Source organism: Homalodisca vitripennis, chromosome 1 (genome assembly GCF_021130785.1).
Source record: "Homalodisca vitripennis isolate AUS2020 chromosome 1, UT_GWSS_2.1, whole genome shotgun sequence".
NCBI classification, from domain to species: Eukaryota; Metazoa; Arthropoda; class Insecta; order Hemiptera; family Cicadellidae; genus Homalodisca; species Homalodisca vitripennis.
Genome location: NC_060207.1, coordinates 101,408,514 through 101,428,863, shown reverse-complemented (window position 1 = coordinate 101,428,863; position 20,350 = coordinate 101,408,514). Strand labels below are relative to the sequence as shown.

The window sequence follows — 20,350 nt, the reverse complement described above, 5'->3', positions numbered from 1 at the left end:
AAAACAAGAAGGCCTGCCCTCACAACAGCGGGCGCAGTGACCCCTCAACAGCCTGCAGAATCTTCAGATTAAACTTGGCGAACTCCTCCGAGATCTGCGCAGCGGAGCAATGTTTAGCCGTCCGGTTTACATCGTCTATGTGTCATTGAAATGCAAATGAGGGGCCTTCCTCATGCCCACATGTGTTTAAAATTGACGGCGATGGACCGGTACAGGCACGTGACATTGACTCCGTAATACGCGCAGACATCCCTTCGGAGGAGGAAGCCGCTGGAAGACTCAGGAAGTTGGTGCTGAAACACATGATTCATGGTCCATGTGGTACTGACCACCGCACCGACTTCCTGTGCTGGGACTCTGCAAAGGGGCACTGCAACAAGTTCTACCCCAAGCCTGCCTGCCAAACCACCCACGTGGACGAGAGGGGGTTCGTCCAATACAAACGAGACTACACAAACGAAGGCTTTATCACATCACGTAGGAGACAGATCAAAGTGCATGATGGGCTGGGTCGTTCCGTACAATTCCGCATTACTGCTCAAATACGAGGCGCACATAAACTTGGAGCTTGCTTCTACTCGTCGCGTAATCAAGTACCTCTTTAAGTACCTCATGAAAGGCGGTTCTCTCCAGAACGTAACCGTCACTCCCCTGGGGAAACAAGAGGATGAGGTCGAGCATTACGTGACGAAGAGAATGGTGGGTGCCAGCGACGCATGCTGGCGTCCTTCTCGACTTTCCTGTGTCAAAGCTCGAGCCCACCGTTGACTGTCTTCCCGTGCATTTAGAGGGCAAACAAAGTGTTGTCTTTCGGCCGAGACAGCTCTCTGATGCAGTCACTCAAGCAAGCTCCAAGCTTATGGTCTACTTCAATCGCCCGCACCATGAAACTTTTGACAATGTCACGTACCAGACATTTTACGAGAAGTTCATGGTGGCACACTAAGCGCCCACGTACTGCGGAATTGTACGAACACCCCGATGGCCATCACTTTGTAACGACTCGCCAGCGTGGTGAGAAGGTATGTAGGTTGATGTGGGTCTCTCCCAAACCGAGGAGAACAATACTACCTTCGTATTATACTTATGTCTACACCTTGCCGTGGTTACGTTGATCTTCTGGCTCGTGGCGGTCCTGGTTGCCGGACGTTTCAGGACGTAGCCCGCAATCTCGGCCTGGTGGAAGACGAAGAAGAATACAATCACGCGCTGCGCGAGGCATCTAAGTTTATGACTGGAACCTAGGCTCCGTTTCCTTCTTTTGTGATCCTCTGCAACATGGGAGCTCCCGCTGCTCTTCTGTGGGAGTCTTTCAAGAACCACCTTAGCGAGGATCACTTAGAAAGGAACCCTCTCGACCCTGAACTGGCGGTGAAACTTACCTTGATAGACATCGATCGGAGCCTCCGCCAGCAGGGATCGTGCTTGAAAGATCATGGACTCCCCTACGTCGAGGATGACACGACTGAGTTAGGTAGAGAGCTACTCAACTACGGCGAGAACCTCCAGCGAACCATCGTTGAGGACTGGGGTGCCCAAACTCTCCCCAGACCAGCGCCGTGTGTTTGAGTACGTTCGCTCTCTGCTTCTCAACCCCCGTGACCGACGCACTTCTAGAATCATATTTCTGGACGGTCCCCGGGGGTTATGGGAAGACCTCTCTGATTCGGTGTCATCCTTGCGTATGTCCGTGGTTGTCGACAGGTTGCACACTCGCCGTGGCTAGCTCAGGGATTGCTGCAAGGAACATGGCTGGAGGAACAACAGCACATAGCATGTTCCGACTCCCTCTAGACCTAGGTCACGGCACAGGTGTGTGGAACATCACCAACGGGTCCCAGCGAGCAGAACTCATCAGAGCAGCACAGCTCATTGTGTTTGATGAGGCCCCGATGGCACACCGCTACATCTTCGAGATGATCGACAGATCCCTCCGGGATCTCATGAATAGTAGTGTGCCATTCGGGAATAAGATCTTCATCTGCTCCGGGGACTTCCGTCAGATTGCGCCCGTCGTTGAGAAGGTTCGCACACCAGCTGATGTCGCGTGCGTGTCACTTCGGGCGTCACATCTGTGGCGACTGTTCACACTATTTTCCCTGACGACACCCCAGAGAACTAGTGGTTCCATTGACTACTCCAACTTCCTCCTTGGAGTAGGCAATGGAACAATAAATCCTTTACTTTTTGGAGAAGGCCGCGAGAGAGAGAGTCTCTCATTCCCCTCACTGGGGTGAGATGCCTCACTTCTCTCGCGGACTTAATAACGGATGTGTTTCCTCCTGGTGTTCTGCGAGATCCTGATCTTTGTGCGAGACGGGCAATACTCTCAACTCTGAATGTGAAACGTCAAGGAGATCAACGGTCGCATCTAGACCTCATGGACGGGCGCATTCATGAGTTGAGAAGCGCGGGACACCGTGGACAGAGAAGACGACGACGGCTGGATGTGGACGGTAAATCTCCTCAACCAGGCCACTGGCAAAGGAGTGCCAGATCACGTCCCCTGCGTCTCAAGGTCGGCTCCGTATGCTTAATCATGAGAAACTTAAATATCGGTGATGGACTCGTGAACGGCACCAAAGTCATTGTGACGGCGATCAGCAGCCGACTGATCACCGTCAGACTTATCGGCAACACGCAACCTATCGGAATTCCCCGGATTACGTTCAGGTTCGCGTTTGCCGAAGGATCGCCGCTCCGGGTTTGTCGCCGTCAGTTTCCCCCTCATGTTGGCGTACTGCATGACTGGTCACAAGAGCCAAGGCCAGACAATTGAGTACGTCGGAGTCGACCTGAGAACGGACTGCTTCACTCATGGCCAGCTCTACGTCCTGTTGAGCAGAGTGAGACGTCCAGACGACCATCGTCGTTCTTGTACCAGACGACAGAATAGTAGAAGGAGTCGCCTATGCAAAGAATATTGTATATGACGAGCTCCTTCTAAACACTGATTAAGTCTTCGGCAGTAGGCTAGGGGATCTGCCACTTAAAAAAAACTCCCCGTCGTGATTTGACCTAGCAGTAGGCAAAGGGAACTGCTTTACCAAAACTCCCTGATGATTTCATTAGCAGTAGGCAAAGGGGACTGCTTCACCAAAACTCCCTGATGATTTCATTAGCAGTAGGCAAAGGGAACTGCTTTACCAAAACTCCCTGATGATTTTCATTAGCAGTAGGCAAAGGGAACTGCTTTACCAAACTCCCTGATGATTTCATTAGCAGTAGGCAAAGGGAACTGCTTTACCAAAACTCCCTGATGACTTTTATTAGCAGTAGGCAAGGGGATCTGCCAGAATAAAACTCCCCCGTTTTTGTGTAAATATGTAAATAGATATGGTCTCTAAGTTTGCCGGCCTCCCCGTGGCGAGACTGGATACGCCAACCTCAATATCTGAGCGTTGGTAAACCGACGGGCAAACAACTGATTTTCTGTTCTTTTCAAAATTCCAAACACATTTTTATTCTATATTTTTAAACCACTATTCATATTCAACACACACAAAAAATCAACCATCTCTTTTGCTTACAACGAATAATGACAAATTAATTAAACAGCAATATTCTTTTCATCCTAAAAAATAAACCCAATTCTTTTACCTCAAAGTCAATTCACCATTCATTAACATTGTCTAAGTCATCCGTGTTTTCATGCCATCAACCATCTGACATATTATAATCAATACTTTAACAATTTAACAACCTGTTCTACCATTGCATTTCAACCATAAGTTATGCCATAAACATAACTAACTATTGCACTTAAAAACCAAAAAGCTGATTTAATAAGCTACTTGTTGTTATAAATGTGTACATATACATGGTCTCTGCGTTTTGTGCATCCCTGTGGCGAGACTGAATACGCTAACCTCAATGCCTGGGCGTAGGTTAACCGACAAACAGCCAACTTACTTTTACTCATTTCAAAATTCATACATATTTTTGTACTGAAATTCCAACCCACCCATTTATTCCATCAAAAGCATTTTCTTCATTTAAAAACCACCATCTCTATTACCTTCAAATGATCAAATGCAATAGTTTATAATATCCTTGATATCAAGCTCATAAATCAGCCTCTTCACCTTTTTTTCACTGAAATCCTATCTTTTTCTCCCTACCTGAATATTGAACAACTACTATCTACCCCAAATACAATTGAGTCTGATAAAATTTACCCACTCTCAAAAAATTGCCTGATTTCAAAACTGTACTAATAGAAAATTAGCTAATACCTAAATTGATCTCGAACCCGAAATTGGCCAACACCCAAATGGGGGGCCTGGGGGCGTAGCCCCCAGCGAGCCGAAGGCGAGTAGTACTATCCCACTACACTATATAAAGTAAGTTAATTGTATGTTTTAGAGTACGGTAGCGGGTTATTTACAAGTTCTTTATTATTCGAATGATTGTTAACCTGATCCCAACAGTAAGAAATAGAACTAAACTATCTATGTTTGTTCAACTGCCAGCAATCGAATGGTTTGAGGTTTCTGTTAGTCAAATTATTGTTTAATACAGTATTAGCCATAATAAACAGTACTGAAACTGAATCAGTTGTATTTGCCTTCTCGATCAGCTGATTCAACTGTCGATTGTTGCCACGGCTTCGTGTTCATTACTTCTTTCTTATTTGAGGTTGGTTTTTGCTAACATGGAGCTAACAACGGCAGTTTTTATCTTAGAGCATTATTTTCGCTCGTACGTAATTGGGCGTGCGGGAGGGCCAAGTTTGTCATACACGTTTTCAAGAACATTGCCACAAAAATCCGCTTAGTAAAGCTGTGATTCTTAGTGTTGGTGAAAAATTTCGAAGAACAGGTAGTGTTTTGAAACAGCGAATTGGATTTTTAGGTCACCCAACTACAGTCTGTACAAATGAAAACCACGGGAGTGTTTTGCTGCAAGTGTTACAGTCACCGAAAAGAAGCCTAATGCGAGCTTCTCTTAAAATGAATATTAACGATACGTCAATCCAAAGAATGTTCAAAAACATTGGTTGTTTTCCCTACAGGATACAAACTGGACAACCTTTGAACTGTAGAAACACACTAGCCAGAGTTCATTACTGTGCTTCAATGTTAGCGTTAGCAACATGCTATGAAGAACCTGATTTTCTGAATGATGTATGGTTTACATTTATGGGCCATTCTTGATCGTTTTGTGAGAGAGAGGTTTTGTCGTGCACGAAACGTGCCGTTAAATTCACAGTGGTTCCAGCAAGATGGCGCAACCAGTCACACTGCCGTTAACAACATTGCTTTCCTCCAACAAACCTTTGGCAACCGTCTCATCTCCCTTAGAACAAACGTTTCCTTACCCAGCCCACTCCCCCAATCTTACAACACCGGGCGCTACGTCTGGGGAATGTTGTAAGAAAACGTTTTCCTCGAGGACTATCATCTACCATCGTTCAACTCAAAGAAAGAATAACCGTATGTATTAGGAAAATGGAACAACCCCTATTCATAAAAATAATGCAAAACCTTCAAGAACTTGAAGCAGAATTTTTTGGATACCTTACAGTAAGCCCCAAAGAAACGGGTTGAAAATAACAGTATGCACATGAAAAATGTAGGCTATCCACGGAGTGACATTTTGTTATTTGTATAAAAATTAGTTTCCTTAAAAATGATATAAAACACGTCTTTTATTAAAATTATTTCGTTATAAAATAAAACTTCCTTAAGCCATAACTAAATAAAAAAATGTCGATCCGTCTAGTAATTTTTATTAAAATTAATGTATGCAATGTGACAATTTAACTTTTGTATCTTATAATCAGTTTTTATTTGGATCCGATCATAAAATGACCTAAATTGTCTTCTTTAAATGCAGCCTGTTACTTTAAAGGTTTATGAATTTGAAATTAAAAAAAAAAAATGTCCGCACCCACAATTGATTTCTTCACCGTAACTCAAACATTTGTTACTCAAGAATCCTCTATTAGCCAAATAGCCCACTACTGTATAACTTAAAATTCATTGTGTGTATATGTGATTTCACTGAATTCGTAGGCTACAAATATGTTAACAAGCACTTTTTTGAGAATTGCTATGATTGTAATTTTACGGAAGCAGGACAACATTTTGAATTTTATTATCGCCTGAAAGTATTTTTATCAATTTATCAGCGGTTAAGTAAGTATTGAAGTGGATTGTTACAAGACTCCTAACCACCGGGTCGGCAGTTAATGTCTGCCGGGAGCATACTGCATTGACTTATCGACATTCAGACGACTTGACCATATAGTGTGAAAGATAAAATTATGTGCACTATGTTTTAATGTAAATTATTTTATAATTTTATTGGGAGCTGTTGCAAAACTATTACAAATATATTCTCTTTGTATTAGATATCGGTAGCACAAAATCGTCCTGTATAGTATAAAATGAAATCCTGCCACTGCAGTCTCTGTAGCCAGATGAGGAACATCCAATCAAGGACATGCATCATTTACATCCGCATTTACAAACCATAGCCTATCTCAATTCGTTCTGGACCTATCCCTTTCAGTGACAAGCCTTCACTAGCGTTAAACCTTACAAATAACATTAAAACTACAGTTTTGCTGTTTGTTGGTTTTGAGCATTAATTTAAACTGATTTCATTAGTAGTTTTAATCTATCTAAACAAACAGTTTTCACGTAAACAAGAAAATTCAGAACCGATTGTTATCATCGTAGTAGGCCTATATTGAAAATAAATTTGAAAAATGTATCATTGTTTAGTATTGTTTGTTTTTCTCTATTTTAGAACTGATTTAAATAAGGCTTTGTTTGTATAGTGTATAAAGCTCAAACACTTAAAGGTAGGCCTACTATTAAACGAATTGTAGATGATATTTGCGTATTGTGTTTATATATGGAATTTCTAAACAACATTTATAATATTTTCTTTGTTTGAAAGTCGAAGTTTTTATGGTAGTTTCCATAAAATTACATCGATATTTAACTGCGAGATTGCATACGAAAACGTACCAACATTAGCATAGTTTATGACGTTTTCTCTTTTCAATTCCTAATAATTAGCTTCCAAACTCTCTCTGTGTGTACTCGTATATCGTCATGTCCTAAAAATACATTACTTAAATTTAACTACTTTTCATTACTTATTCGAGCTGAAATGTTGCATATATAATCAAATGCTATTATTTGTTTTTTTTTTAATATTATTTTATTGTTCACTCAATTGATTTATTAAATTGATGGTTTTACATTGGTCTTATGAATAACCATGATGGCAATGAGAAAATCGCAGAATAAATAAATTTGTAAACCAACTGCGAACATTCCTATGACATTTTAACATGTGATATATTAGCACATACAGCTTAACTACCACAACATCATCTTTTGGTGACTTTGTATTTAGACTTTTATTACACACTGCTCTAAGCTCCATATTTATTTAACAAAAAAAGTGAATGTATCATAAAGCAAGATATTTCGAGAAGCATTTTAACTGTAGACTGTAAGTTTTGCTTGGAATGTCAATACTACACAGACAAGAGTGAGGTTTATGATGATTTATGATCAACCGTGGAATCTGGTTGAGCGCCATTAAAGCCTGTTATATTTTAATAGGATGATACAATTTTTCTTCTGTCTGCCGGGAGTATGTTAAATGTACGGTACTGAGAGACACAGAACATTATAAAAAACAAATAATAAGTAAAGCAAGTACTTACATTATGTGTTTTTATTTCGTAACACATATATATATATATAAAATATATATATATATAAATATATAATAAATAAATATATATATATACAGGGTGTCAATTAAGTCTGGAACCTCTTTTTTAATTTTTGAACCATAATAGAAAACAAAAACCAAAGTTCACACGTGCTTACTGGTGATAGTAACGCACACATCTGCCCAATTACCGACCGGATAATCCCTTTGGGGGACGATCCACAAGGAGTCAGACAAAATTCTTAAATAGCAGCATAGGTCAAGTTTGGTATCAAATTAAAGGTCTCACTTAGCAGAGTACAATGCCGCAAACCGGACTTAAAAAGGTGGATTTATTCAGTAGTTATAGCTATTTAAAGTTTTAAAACAATTGAACAATGTAAATTATTAAGTATTACAAGTAAACACCAATTTTTAAGTACCTGTGATCAAAGTAAGTGTTTTAAAATGTTCCCCTCCCATCATCTGACAATGTAGTAATCGAAGCCAGGAATCAATAATTATTACCAATAACACAACTACTGTTAGAATGTGAAAGTGGCAGATTGAGTCATACACAGCATCCACAGAAACTTAACGTTTGGGCAGGTATTATAGGAAATCAAATTACGGGCCCATTATTTATCAATGGTAATTTAAATAGTGACTCCTATCTAGCAATGCTCAAAAATGAGATAATTCCTGCACTACAAGCTGCTCTTGGTCGACAATTTCAAAGAATTTATTTCCAACAAGATGGCGCGCCACCACACTTTGCTCTCCTTGTTAGAGAATACTTGGATACAATATTCCTTCACAGATGGATTGGAAGACGTGGTGCAGTAGAGTGGCCTGCTCGTTCCTCTGATTTATCTCCGCTGGATTTTTTCTTTGGGGATACCTCAAAGATAAAGTTTATCGTACTAAGCCTCGAGATTTGGCGCATCTAAGAAATCTCATAGTCCAAGAAGCTCAAGATATTCCTCGTGACTACCTTCAAAATGCAGTGGATGGCTTTTACAACCGCCTAGGACATTGCCAAACGATGGTAGGGGAACATTTTGAACACCTACTTTGATCACAGGTACTTAAAAATTGGTGTTTACTTGTAATACTTAATAATTTACATTGTTCAATTGTTTTAAAATTCAAATAGCTATAACTACTGAATGAATCCACCTTTTTAAATCCGGTTTGCGGCATTGTACTCTGCTAAGTAAGACCTTTAATTTGATACCAAACTTGACCTATGCTGCTATTTAAGAATTTTGTCTGACTCCTTGTGGACCGTCCCCCAAAGGGATTGGGCAGATATGTGTGTTACTATCACCAGTAAGCACGTGTGAACTTTGGTATTTTTTTATATTGTGGTTTAAAAATTAAAAAAGAGGTTCCAGACTTAATTGACACCCTGTATATATAAACATTGAATCACAAAAAGTACTTGCTCCGCCGGGAGTCGAACCCGGATCTCTCACTTGCCGGGTGAATGTGCTATGTGTGTGTGTGTATATATTATATACATACCTATATGAAAATAGTTAACATTATAAGATTATATTGAACCGAATTATGCCAACTTCCTCTGGTTTTTATATACGCAATTTACACAAACATCGATATAAATAGGGCCTACATATATAAGTTAGTGATTTAGTCCTTCCAAAATGTGTAATTGTACTACTTTTCTAAGAAAGTGTATTTTTTGTGACTCATGTTTTAAATGTGCAAGTAATACAGTTTCTACGTTTAATATCGATGAAGAATAATGTAATTGACTCATTAATTGGTGAATTACGTTCCACTTTACTTAAATGTTTACTATTAGATTTTACTCAACTTTTGAATCTTTCAACCATGGATACTGAAGTAACATGTTCCTGATATGTCTACTTATGTTTGAAAAATATCACAGGGCTCCATCATATTGCATCATAAATGCTTTCACTAAGAAGGTTACGTCCTTGAGTTTTAGAAATACGTGTGAAGCCGCGGGTAACAGTTGGTTGTGGTATATTCAGAAATCTGAAACACTCCATTCTCCGTATACTGATTTATCGATCAAGTTTATCCATAGTCCTCAGAACCAAGACTTTATTTACTATGTCAAATGCTTTATAAATAAAAAAAAATAACAAAAATACAATATCGAACCCCTTTGGAAGCGTTACAAATAAAGCGGAACGTAATTCACCAATTAATGATTCAATTACATTATTCCTCGTCGGTATTACATGTAGAAACTGTATTACTTTCTAAGTTAAAACAAGAGCCACAAAAAATACACTTTCTTTGAAAGGTACAATTAGAACTTTTGTAAGATCTAAATCACTAACTTATTTGTAACAATATCCAATTTTGTGTAAATTTCGTATATACAAGTAATTTGAATATTTTCTACGGCATTGTGTTAGGAATTGTATACAAGCCAAAACAAATGGACATAATTAGATTCAATATCATCTTAACTATTTTAATAACACATTGGTGTATAAGTGAATGTTTGTCATTTTCAAGTTTGTGAACTTGTAAGAGTGGTTTGTCAAGAAGTATAGAATGGCTGTGAGTATTACGACTAGGCAGTTCGCAATGTTTAGCCAAGTGGTTGAATAATGCCTGAGTGCGATTTTCGTACTCTGTAGGCGAAATTGGACTGGAAGGTGTGAGAAGAGTAGAGACGAACTGTACTTGTGTTGGTTATTTGTCAAAAAAAGGAACTCTATTAAAAGGAGGCCCTCGCCCTAATAATAGTGTCAACTACGGCAGCCCCAATTGAAGGGGACAATAGCGGGCCGGGCTGCGTGACGTCACGCGCCATAGCTGTGTCCTGATAGGCCAGCTCCCGACCAATGAGAGCCTACCTGTAGTTCCGCTGCCGCCCGTGAGGAGCGCTGCAGCGAGCGCCAGTTCACACGTATTGTTCCCGATTGACGGTCGCGTCTCTTATCGCGAATTAATTAGTTTAATTAATCGCCTCTACCAATAACGATCGCCATTTTGTGCCGCGCGATTATGTGGATAAGTGGAGTGTTGTGAGCCGTCCCTGTCGCCAATTATCGTTCTTGTTTACTTTATTGCTCTACATATCGGTATATTTTTATAGCCAATTTATTTTCCGAAAATCATTTTAAGTGTTGAAGATAACGTTTAGATTTACTTTTTAATTCACTGACAAGAAAGAACCTCTAAATTGTTACGTAGCCTTTTAAATTATTTATTAAAACCCTACAGGGCTTTAAGTAGCTAACTTTTGCTTGTTTAGTATAAAAGTATTCATCTATACAGCTTTACAATTTATACCAAACTTTAAATAAATTAAGGTATTATTTTAAAGTACGAAAATATAATTATTGCATGTACATTATTATCATAATTAATCAAACATATTGTAACATATATAACAAAGAAACATAAATATATTGTGAGGTATCCTCCGGTGGTATTTTTTATTTCGCTTCATTGTTTTATTTAATACCTAAATTTAAAGAAACGCTAGAAATAAATAGACCTATATATAGTCAATTTATTTCTTTTGAGTAAATAAATACCTTGAAGACGATCTCATGGTTAGATAGTACACATACAGTAGATAGTAGATGGTATATACAGTTTAATAATTCAGACCATAAACTCTTTTAATTTAAGTTAATTTTAACGATTAATACGAATCATATAATTGTACGTTTATACAGACATAGACTATAAAAATAACGTTACACTGACTTGTAAATCAATCATTTATATATATATCAAATCATCGATACATTGTATCGATATAGGTCTACTGTATGGATACAATATTTTTCTAACGTTCGTAAACAATGCCAAACGGAATGAAGTCGTAAGAAAAAATAATAAATATGTAATATTAAGACGAAAGTGTTTTGTAAATAACAAAATAATCGAAATAGTAGACTTGAATAATAAGAATATAAATTTTAATTCTAAGAAGTAATCTAAGTTACATAAATTTAGTTTAATAAGTAAACAAACTTAACCATAATTCAATTAGTGTACAACAAGAATATTTTAAACATAGAGTACTTTAGCTCATTGAAAATTAAGGAAACCATATTTACAAATAACTTTAATTAGAATTTATTAATTTCTCAATGAAATCAACTCAATTGCAGCCCTATGTGCAGACAGATATAGAAACGCAGTATAAACAATTTTAGTTGCCTATTTTAATATTTATTGTACATATTTTTTTATATTTCTCACAACCCATATTTAGGACGGTTCATTTTCATGTTAAGTAATAAAATAATGTATTCCCTATGAGTTTTTAGAACTCAATAAAATGCAAGTATGCTGTTGGCCTGTTTTTGGGTATTTTCAATTAGGCTACTGTTTTTTATGTTCAATTTTGTGCAACATCTTTGAAAACTATTCATTATTATGATTTATTTCGGTTAGTAGATTGCCTTTTAGATTTAGTATGAATCTTATGTGTTATCAGTTTACAACGCAAAGGTAGATAGATACGTTATATTTCCTATATAAAGGTCAGGTCTTCTTGTTTACCTCTCGTTAAAGTCCCCTGTAATATGACACTTCCTTGAAACTATTTCACAACCTCCTGTCAATATCGCGTCATTTGTGTTGAAATAAAACGCGTCATCATGTAATAAAACGCATATAATCTCCACTCTAAAATTTATATAGCACTAAACATTTTGAAATTTCTTTCATTAATTTTCAGAACTTTATTTGAAAGAAAAGAACTCTTAACTATTTTGAAGTGAAGTATGTGATGTCTGCCTACACAGTCACGGTTAATCTATTAGTATGTATAATACAACTGACCATAAAGGTAGGCTACTAGTTGAGGAGATGCTATATTTCTAAATTATTGAACAAAAATACTCTTGGTCAGTTTTTAAACTATTACGACAGAAATATTTGACTTGATTTAAATAATTTAGGTTGGAATGCATGATATCTGAACCAAAAATAGAACTAAGACATTAAAAACGCCCAGTGTATTTGTAATTTTGCTTGATGATATATTTTTATAGAGGTTCATAAACATTAATTTGGCTACAGTTTTTCAGTGATACGGCTGTTTATATTTATAACAAGCATAGAGTTACTATTATTTAACTTTCAAAACTATATATAGTCAGGTGTATTGAAGCAGTCACCAACGCAACATTATCATAACTAGTAGGCTTGTTGTGGTCAGAAAATTCCTGGTTCAGAGCGAACACAAACTGTACCAAGTGAGTGTATGGTGAGGTGGAGGTAGACCTAAAAAAGTGAGGAGTCCATGCCTCAAGGTGGCCGGGGAGGCGACTAGCGTGAGTCTGGGGGACTCCTCGGACATGCTGTACAACCCCCTGCCCCCCTACTACAACAACGACGTCTACGTGTTGTCTTGTTATCAGGTATGTAGCGAACACTAAGTGTACTAATTAAGTGATTGGTGAGGTGGAGGTAGACCTAAAAAAGTGAGGAGTCCATGCCTCAAGGTGGCCGGGGAGGCGACTAGCGTGAGTCTGGGGGACTCCTCGGACATGCTGTACAACCCCCTGCCCCCCAACTACAACAACGACGTCTACGTGTTGTCTTGTTATCAGGTATGTAGCGAACACTAAGTGTACTAATTGAGTGATTGGTGAGGTGGAGGTAGATCTAAAAAGTGAGGAGTCCATGCCTCAAGGTGGCCGGGGAGAGCGACTAGCGTGAGTCTGGGGGACGCCTCGGACATGCTGTACAACCCCCTGCCCCCCTACTACAACAACGACGTCTACGTGTTGTCTTGTTATCAGGTATGTAGCGAACACTAAGTGTACTAATTAAGTGATTGGTGAGGTGGAGGTAGACCTAAAAAAGTGAGGAGTCCATGCCTCAAGGTGGCCGGGGAGGCGACTAGCGTGAGTCTGGGGGACTCCTCGGACATGCTGTACAACCCCCTGCCCCCCAACTACAACAACGACGTTTACGTGTTGTCTTGTTATCAGGTATGTAGCGAACACTAAGTGTACTAATTGAGTGATTGGTGAGGTGGAGGTAGATCTAAAAAGTGAGGAGTCCATGCCTCAAGGTGGCCGGGGAGAGCGACTAGCGTGAGTCTGGGGGACGCCTCGGACATGCTGTACAACCCCCTGCCCCCCTACTACAACAACGACGTCTACGTGTTGTCTTGTTATCAGGTATGTAGCGAACACTAAGTGTACTAATTGAGTGATTGGTGAGGTGGAGGTAGATCTAAAAAAGTGAGGAGTCCATGCCTCAAGGTGGCCGGGGGAGAGCGACTAGCGTTAGTCTGGGGGACTCCTCGGACATGCTGTACAACCCCCTGCCCCCCTACTACAACAACGACGTCTACGTGTTGTCTTGTTATCAGGTATGTAGCGAACACTAAGTGTACTAATTGAGTGATTGGTGAGGTGGAGGTAGATCTAAAAAGTGAGGAGTCCATGCCTCAAGGTGGCCGGGGGAGAGCGACTAGCGTTAGTCTGGGGGACTCCTCGGACATGCTGTACAACCCCCTGCCCCCCTACTACAACAACGACGTCTACGTGTTGTCTTGTTATCAGGTATGTAGCGAACACTAAGTGTACTAATTGAGTGATTGGTGAGGTGGAGGTAGATCTAAAAAGTGAGGAGTCCATGCCTCAAGGTGGCCGGGGAGAGCGACTAGCGTGAGTCTGGGGGACGCCTCGGACATGCTGTACAACCCCCTGCCCCCCTACTACAACAATGACGTCTACGTGCTGTCTTGTTGTCAGGTATGTAGCGAACATAAACGGTACTAATTGAATGACTGGTGAGGTGGAGGTAGATCTAAAAAGTGAGGAGTCCATGCCTCAAGGTGGCCGGGGAGAGCGACTAGCGTGAGTCTGGGGGACGCCTCGGACATGCTGTACAACCCCCTGCCCCCCTACTACAACAATGACGTCTACGTGCTGTCTTGTTGTCAGGTATGTAGCGAACATAAACGGTACTAATTGAATGACTGGTGAGGTGGAGGTAGATCTAAAAAGTGAGGAGTCCATGCCTCAAGGTGGCCGGGGAGAGCGACTAGCGTGAGTCTGGGGGACGCCTCGGACATGCTGTACAACCCCCTGCCCCCCTACTACAACAATGACGTCTACGTGCTGTCTTGTTGTCAGGTATGTAGCGAACATAAACGGTACTAATTAAGTGACTGGTGAGGTGGAGGTAGATCTAAAAAGTGAGGAGTCCATGTCTCAAGGTGGCCGGGGAGAGCGACTAGCGTGAGTCTGGGGGACTCCTCTGACATAAGTTACAACCCCCTGCCCCCCTCCCTACTACTTCGATGTGTACGTGATGTTGTGTTATCAGGTATGTAGTGAAAAGCTTGACATTTAGGATCTGAACCTCACTTGATGTCCTAGAGGTGAAAAAGATAAGATGGTATTTTTTTACTAGTTATCTTATCAATAGTTTACATAATAAAAATTTTTTTTTAATCTACTTTGTTGGTCAATTTCTGCAACATTTCAATAAATAGCGAAATAATCTGTCGGTCTTATAATAGTTCTTTTCAATAATTAGAAAGTAAACTACAGTTTCATTACGCTTGATAGATGTGATATTAACTTGATTCCTTGGAAGATATCTAAACAGATTTCTTTGTCTCCTAAAGTTCAAGATCCTAGAATTCGGTCCTGGAAATATATTGTCAAAATTTATGGTCCTGGTGCTTCATTGCATTTAGGTAGATAAGAAAAGGCTTTTTCCTTTCCTAAAATGTAATAACTAAGTGGGAAATCGAACATTTTACTAGGTTAATCTGAAGATTATAAAGAATCCAATCACTTTCTTTGTTTAACTTGTAATAATCTCGTAAAAGAATCAAGAAGATAATCAAAGTACGCTTCTTGATAGTCAGGCTTTCTCAGATCTTAGAAGAGAATCAATCTATCTTCTTGCAATAGTCCATAGAGGCAACCTAAGATTGTACTACTGTCCTGGTGATCTTTTCAAAAGTTCAAGGTAGCCAATCAAAGACTTGTTGACTGTAATAATTGCCACTAAATGCCAAGGAAGAAATATCGGAAATGTTATTTCTGTTTTTATCACCTTAAGCATTATGGCCTTGCAAGGGAGTAATATGATACACTGAAAGTCTGAATGTCTGTGATAATATAAAGCTCAAGATCTCTTAGCATCCGTGTACTCAAGGGGAAGACTCAGGGGAAGTAATAATGTCCTTTGACAATAGTATAGTTTTCCAAATCATGTAAATAATAAATAGCTTATATTATTTAAACGGCAATAGAGTTGCTTTGAGAATTATATATTTCCTTTTTTTCCTTCCATCCAAACCAAAGAGCGGAACGGTAATATCTATATTACGATCAGATGAGCGCTAAGTTCGCGTGGCTCAGAGCGGCGCGAGGCGGCGGGCGAGCCAGCGTGCGTCCAGACGTTTCGAGCAAGGTCTACTTAAATGCAATGTTAGAATAAGATGCGGTTGTAGTGGAACAACATTGAGGTTTACCCCGTAAGGATATGTTTGACTTTAAACACTTTTAAGGCTCTAATCATAGTTGTAGAATTATGTGGTGATGTGTCTACCACGAGTACTCATCGTAACGCATTTTAGTTTTTCATATAAAGTTTATAATTTTTGAAACAATTAAATGGCCAAATACAAAATAGTTTGTGATTCTTTTGAATAACTAAAGCAATATTGGAAAATTTTATAAGCGTTCTACGACTATGAGGACCGTAAAAGTTTTTAAAGTTTAACATTGTTCTTATAAGGCTAAACTCAAGAGCTGTCTGTACAGCAGGATCGTAAATGATCTTTACACCCAAATGTCGTTAAATTATTTAATTTCTTGCCCAGAATTCTGATTCTACTACTACAAACACTTTAGTTGGGTTTTTAAAGAAATGTCACAAAAAATAGTATTAATTTAATCTTTTTTAATTATTTGCCTTTGTGTTTTACTCATTAGTCGTACAAAAATCAAATTAAGGAGTTTCCAGAAGTAGCCTATACCGCCACTAATAAGTTTTTATGTACGTGTCTGGTAACAAGCTCGGTTGAGGTTCAATCCAAATTTCAAGTCTATATCTCATTTCATTACTGACAGATGGAACGACATATAATCACACAGAAAATAAATTTGTACATCCTCCGGCAAACTAATTGCATCAGCGTACTTAGTGACAGGCTTCAACGACGCTCAGCCAAAGTACATAGACATGCACCATCATAGAATTCATTCTGGTCTATGTAGAAATGAAGTTTCGTACAAAATTTAAAGCCTACAGGTGAAATCTTTCTTGAGATATCTTGCTACACATTGTTGTTCATCGAATTGGGTTTCATATCTGCGTTTAAATAACAGCATTCTAGAAGTCTGCCAAGTCACCATAAAATGTTATGTACTCGTATGTGTTGGGATAATTGGGTTACATGCGTACATATGTCACATGTTAAAACATCTTATATGTAGTAGCCTACGTTTACAAATGTATGCATTTTGTGTTGCCATCGTGGCTATCCATAATACCAATGTAAAACTGTTCGCCGACGCTCAGCCAAATCCCATGGTGCGACATGCGCTATCATCAAACTCATGTGGAAATGCAGCTTCATGAATCATTTCACGTCTATACATCACTCCGTTTTCGATATATCGTAAGAACGGACAGATAGACCGTTCGCTAACGTTCAGCTTATAATATTCTATTTCATCCAGAATATATCTACTACTTCTGGAAAAGATAGCCTATCAAGCATTTGCAACAATTGTTAGTTAAACGTTTGTAAATTATATGAGAGTTTTAGGGTTTCGAGTCACCACACTTAAAGGTTTTGTTTTTATTTCCCAAACATATTGCAGAGTAGGCCTACACGTTACAAATAAATACCAGGGTTGGATTTACATATGGGTTGAATGGGCTAAAGCCCAGGGCGGCAGAATTCAGGGAGCGGAAATTTTTGGTAAAGAAGTAAAAAATAAATTATCCCAAAAGTTAAAAATATGTGAAATAGTTACTTGTAATACATTTGTAAACATACCAATTTGTAAACTGGAATTGTTTAAACAATCATTCGCTTAATATATTCCATTTATTTCGTATTTTATGATATTTTAGTAATTTGCTAGTTGATAAATGTTGTGACATCTCATATTTTATAGTAAACACAGTGACTGCAACTATTAAGAAGCGTAACTTCAATGTTGACAATTCAACCTATTTTATTTGAGTTTTATTACAAGCTTAGCGTGGCCGCCTCGCTGCCGCTGACGTCGCGTCGACCCACCGCGGTACCTACCAAGGTAAGCCTACATGGTATGGGAGGGGAGGAGGGCGGCAAATTGTGGATAGCCCAGGGGCGGCAAATCTTCAAATCCGCCTCTGATAAAGACGTCGATCTCCCGTCCCCCAAACTCAAATTATATTATACCACTGACTCCCAGCCCTAAGAGCATTGTTTGACCTCATATCGGTGTTTTATGAATTTCGTTTTGAACGTTATGCAGAGTCTGAGATTTACTTGCCAAACTAATTTTACTATTTTTCTTAAATGTCAACCTAAAATAATCGTCTCGCCGCTCAGAATCTGTCGTTGTGCGAGGACATACGTGGTGGGTATACTCAGATATATTCCCATAAATAATACTTCCAGTGACGGCCAGACTTTGGAAAGCATTTATTACCCACTGCCCGGCCTGGTAGCCACATCAACTGTTATAGGTGTATACTCGCAAGGGTCCATTGATAATAAAGTTCATAGTTTGTGAATGTGCATAACACAATATGTGATTGTCCAGTTATTTATTAGTGTTTTTGTTTGAACTAGTAACAACTCCAATTCTAATAGTCGCAACGAGGATTTAATCATTATACAGATTTATTTTATGAGTTGGAAGAAAGCTGTAAATATTGCTATTCTAATACACTAAGGTTTTATACAAGCAATTGCTGTATTTAATTTTTATACAATAATCGTTGACGATGACGTAACTGTTTTTGTTAGTTATCTCATCGTTAATGATGTGTAAAATATGGCTTTAAACCAAGATAGGCTTACAGTAATTAAATGTTTTACATATACTAGAGTTCTCACAGTTACTGTACCAACAGTTTTAATCGTACGCTACCATATTGATTACGTTCCATACAATGACCGATAATCAAAATTGCATCATTCTATTTTATGTTATTAGATTCAAAAAAGTAAAGTCGTTTTGAAGATAATTACTACTTATTACAGTTTATTCCTACTGCTTGAACGCTCATAGTATTAATGAATTATAAATATAATTGTAAGAACGTAACGAGGTAAATTGATAATTCGTTCCTGTTTATGTTATCTTAAACTGTTTTCTTATATCAAATGCCTGCAAAATAAATCTCAGCTATACGTTTTTTTTATTAAAAAAAATGTATTATTGCTATTATTATCATCATTTTGTTTGCTGAATGGTACGTATGAAAGGTCACAGATTCTAAAAATGACTTCCATAACAGCCCATCACCTTATAGGCTACAAAATAAAAACCATTTTTTATCACAAACACGTGTTATTTATAATTAACTAAATTATATTTATTTTTAACAACTAACAAATGTGTCTTAAATTATTTTATGGGAGACTTTAGGTCCAATGCTTTAATCTTGTTAAAGATTTATTGTAAATAATGAAAATAAATAAAACAGCCGGTAAATGGTTAAAATTAATTCAATTAATTGCCCTTGAAGTAAAAATCGATTTACATCTTTTCCCTTGGGTGCTCTCTGAACCGTTTCCGACCTTGTTTGCTTTCTCGATTAAAAGTCCGGCAATAAACAGCTAACACATTAAATCCCATCTTACTTTGCTGTCTCTAAAAATCACGGACATTGTGGTGAAATATTATTTATCCTGGTCTTTCTGTAAGCCCGTTTCAAATAAGGGAGATTAAGAAATGAATTTTTTAAACTCATCTTGCATCCTGAGTTTCGTATCTGCCAGCATGAGTTGTGCAATGGATTTTTGATTAGGGTCCTTATTCTTCAAAACCTACTGCACAATTATTGTAGAAGAGTAGTCTACCACGCTTCGTGTCCATTGTCTCCTACTGTTTCGAAAATGAGGGGAACAGTTTTCTAAGTGGCTGAATATAAAGTGAGTATTACTAAAATATAGCCAGCGAATGCTAGTCTTATTTAGCTTGTTGAACTGTGATCTAATCTAACACCAGGTTGTTTATGTTTATTCCTAGTGCCCCAGATAACACGTTTAAACATCGTCAGTAATATTACTCACTTTCATTTCTTTACCCATTTCGACATGATCATGCAATCTTTCTGTTAACGATAAAACTACTTCTTTCGCCATTCACCACTACTACTCTTAATAATAAATCACAAAAATCAAACGGTAATCCTACCGTTGGTTTAATCTTTATATCTATTAATAATAGATTTATTGATAGAATGTGAGAATTCTTAGTTTAAGTTAATTTGTTTAATAAAAAATATTAAATTTTAAGTTATTAAATAGATTTTGCGCAAATAAATTATTGAAACCGTAAGTGTGGAATTTTGCGAACTTCTTTGTACTGTTTTTTCTTGTTTACCAAGTTTAAATTTAAAAAAATAATAAACAAAATGTAATCTTTAAACGACTTAAAAATAATATTGTCACGTTTGTTTAACACAATATAAGTGTAATTTTGTCATTTGAGGA

General features: G+C 38.2%; 1 protein-coding gene across 5 annotated transcripts in view; it reads left to right on the top strand.

Moving 5' to 3' along the window:
- Positions 1 to 20,350, top strand: part of LOC124367822 (eyes absent homolog 2) — a 201,636-nt gene that overhangs the window by 69,734 nt on the left and 111,552 nt on the right. The window contains exon 1 of one of the 5 annotated variants that reach the window (XM_046824992.1): positions 14,078 to 14,225. The exons of the other annotated variants lie outside the window; for them this stretch is intronic. Coding sequence (XP_046680948.1) covers positions 14,106 to 14,225 — 120 coding nt within the window. The 5' untranslated portion in view covers positions 14,078 to 14,105. Of the gene's footprint in view, positions 1 to 14,077; positions 14,226 to 20,350 lie in introns of those variants that run through there. 5 annotated transcript variants of the gene reach the window in all.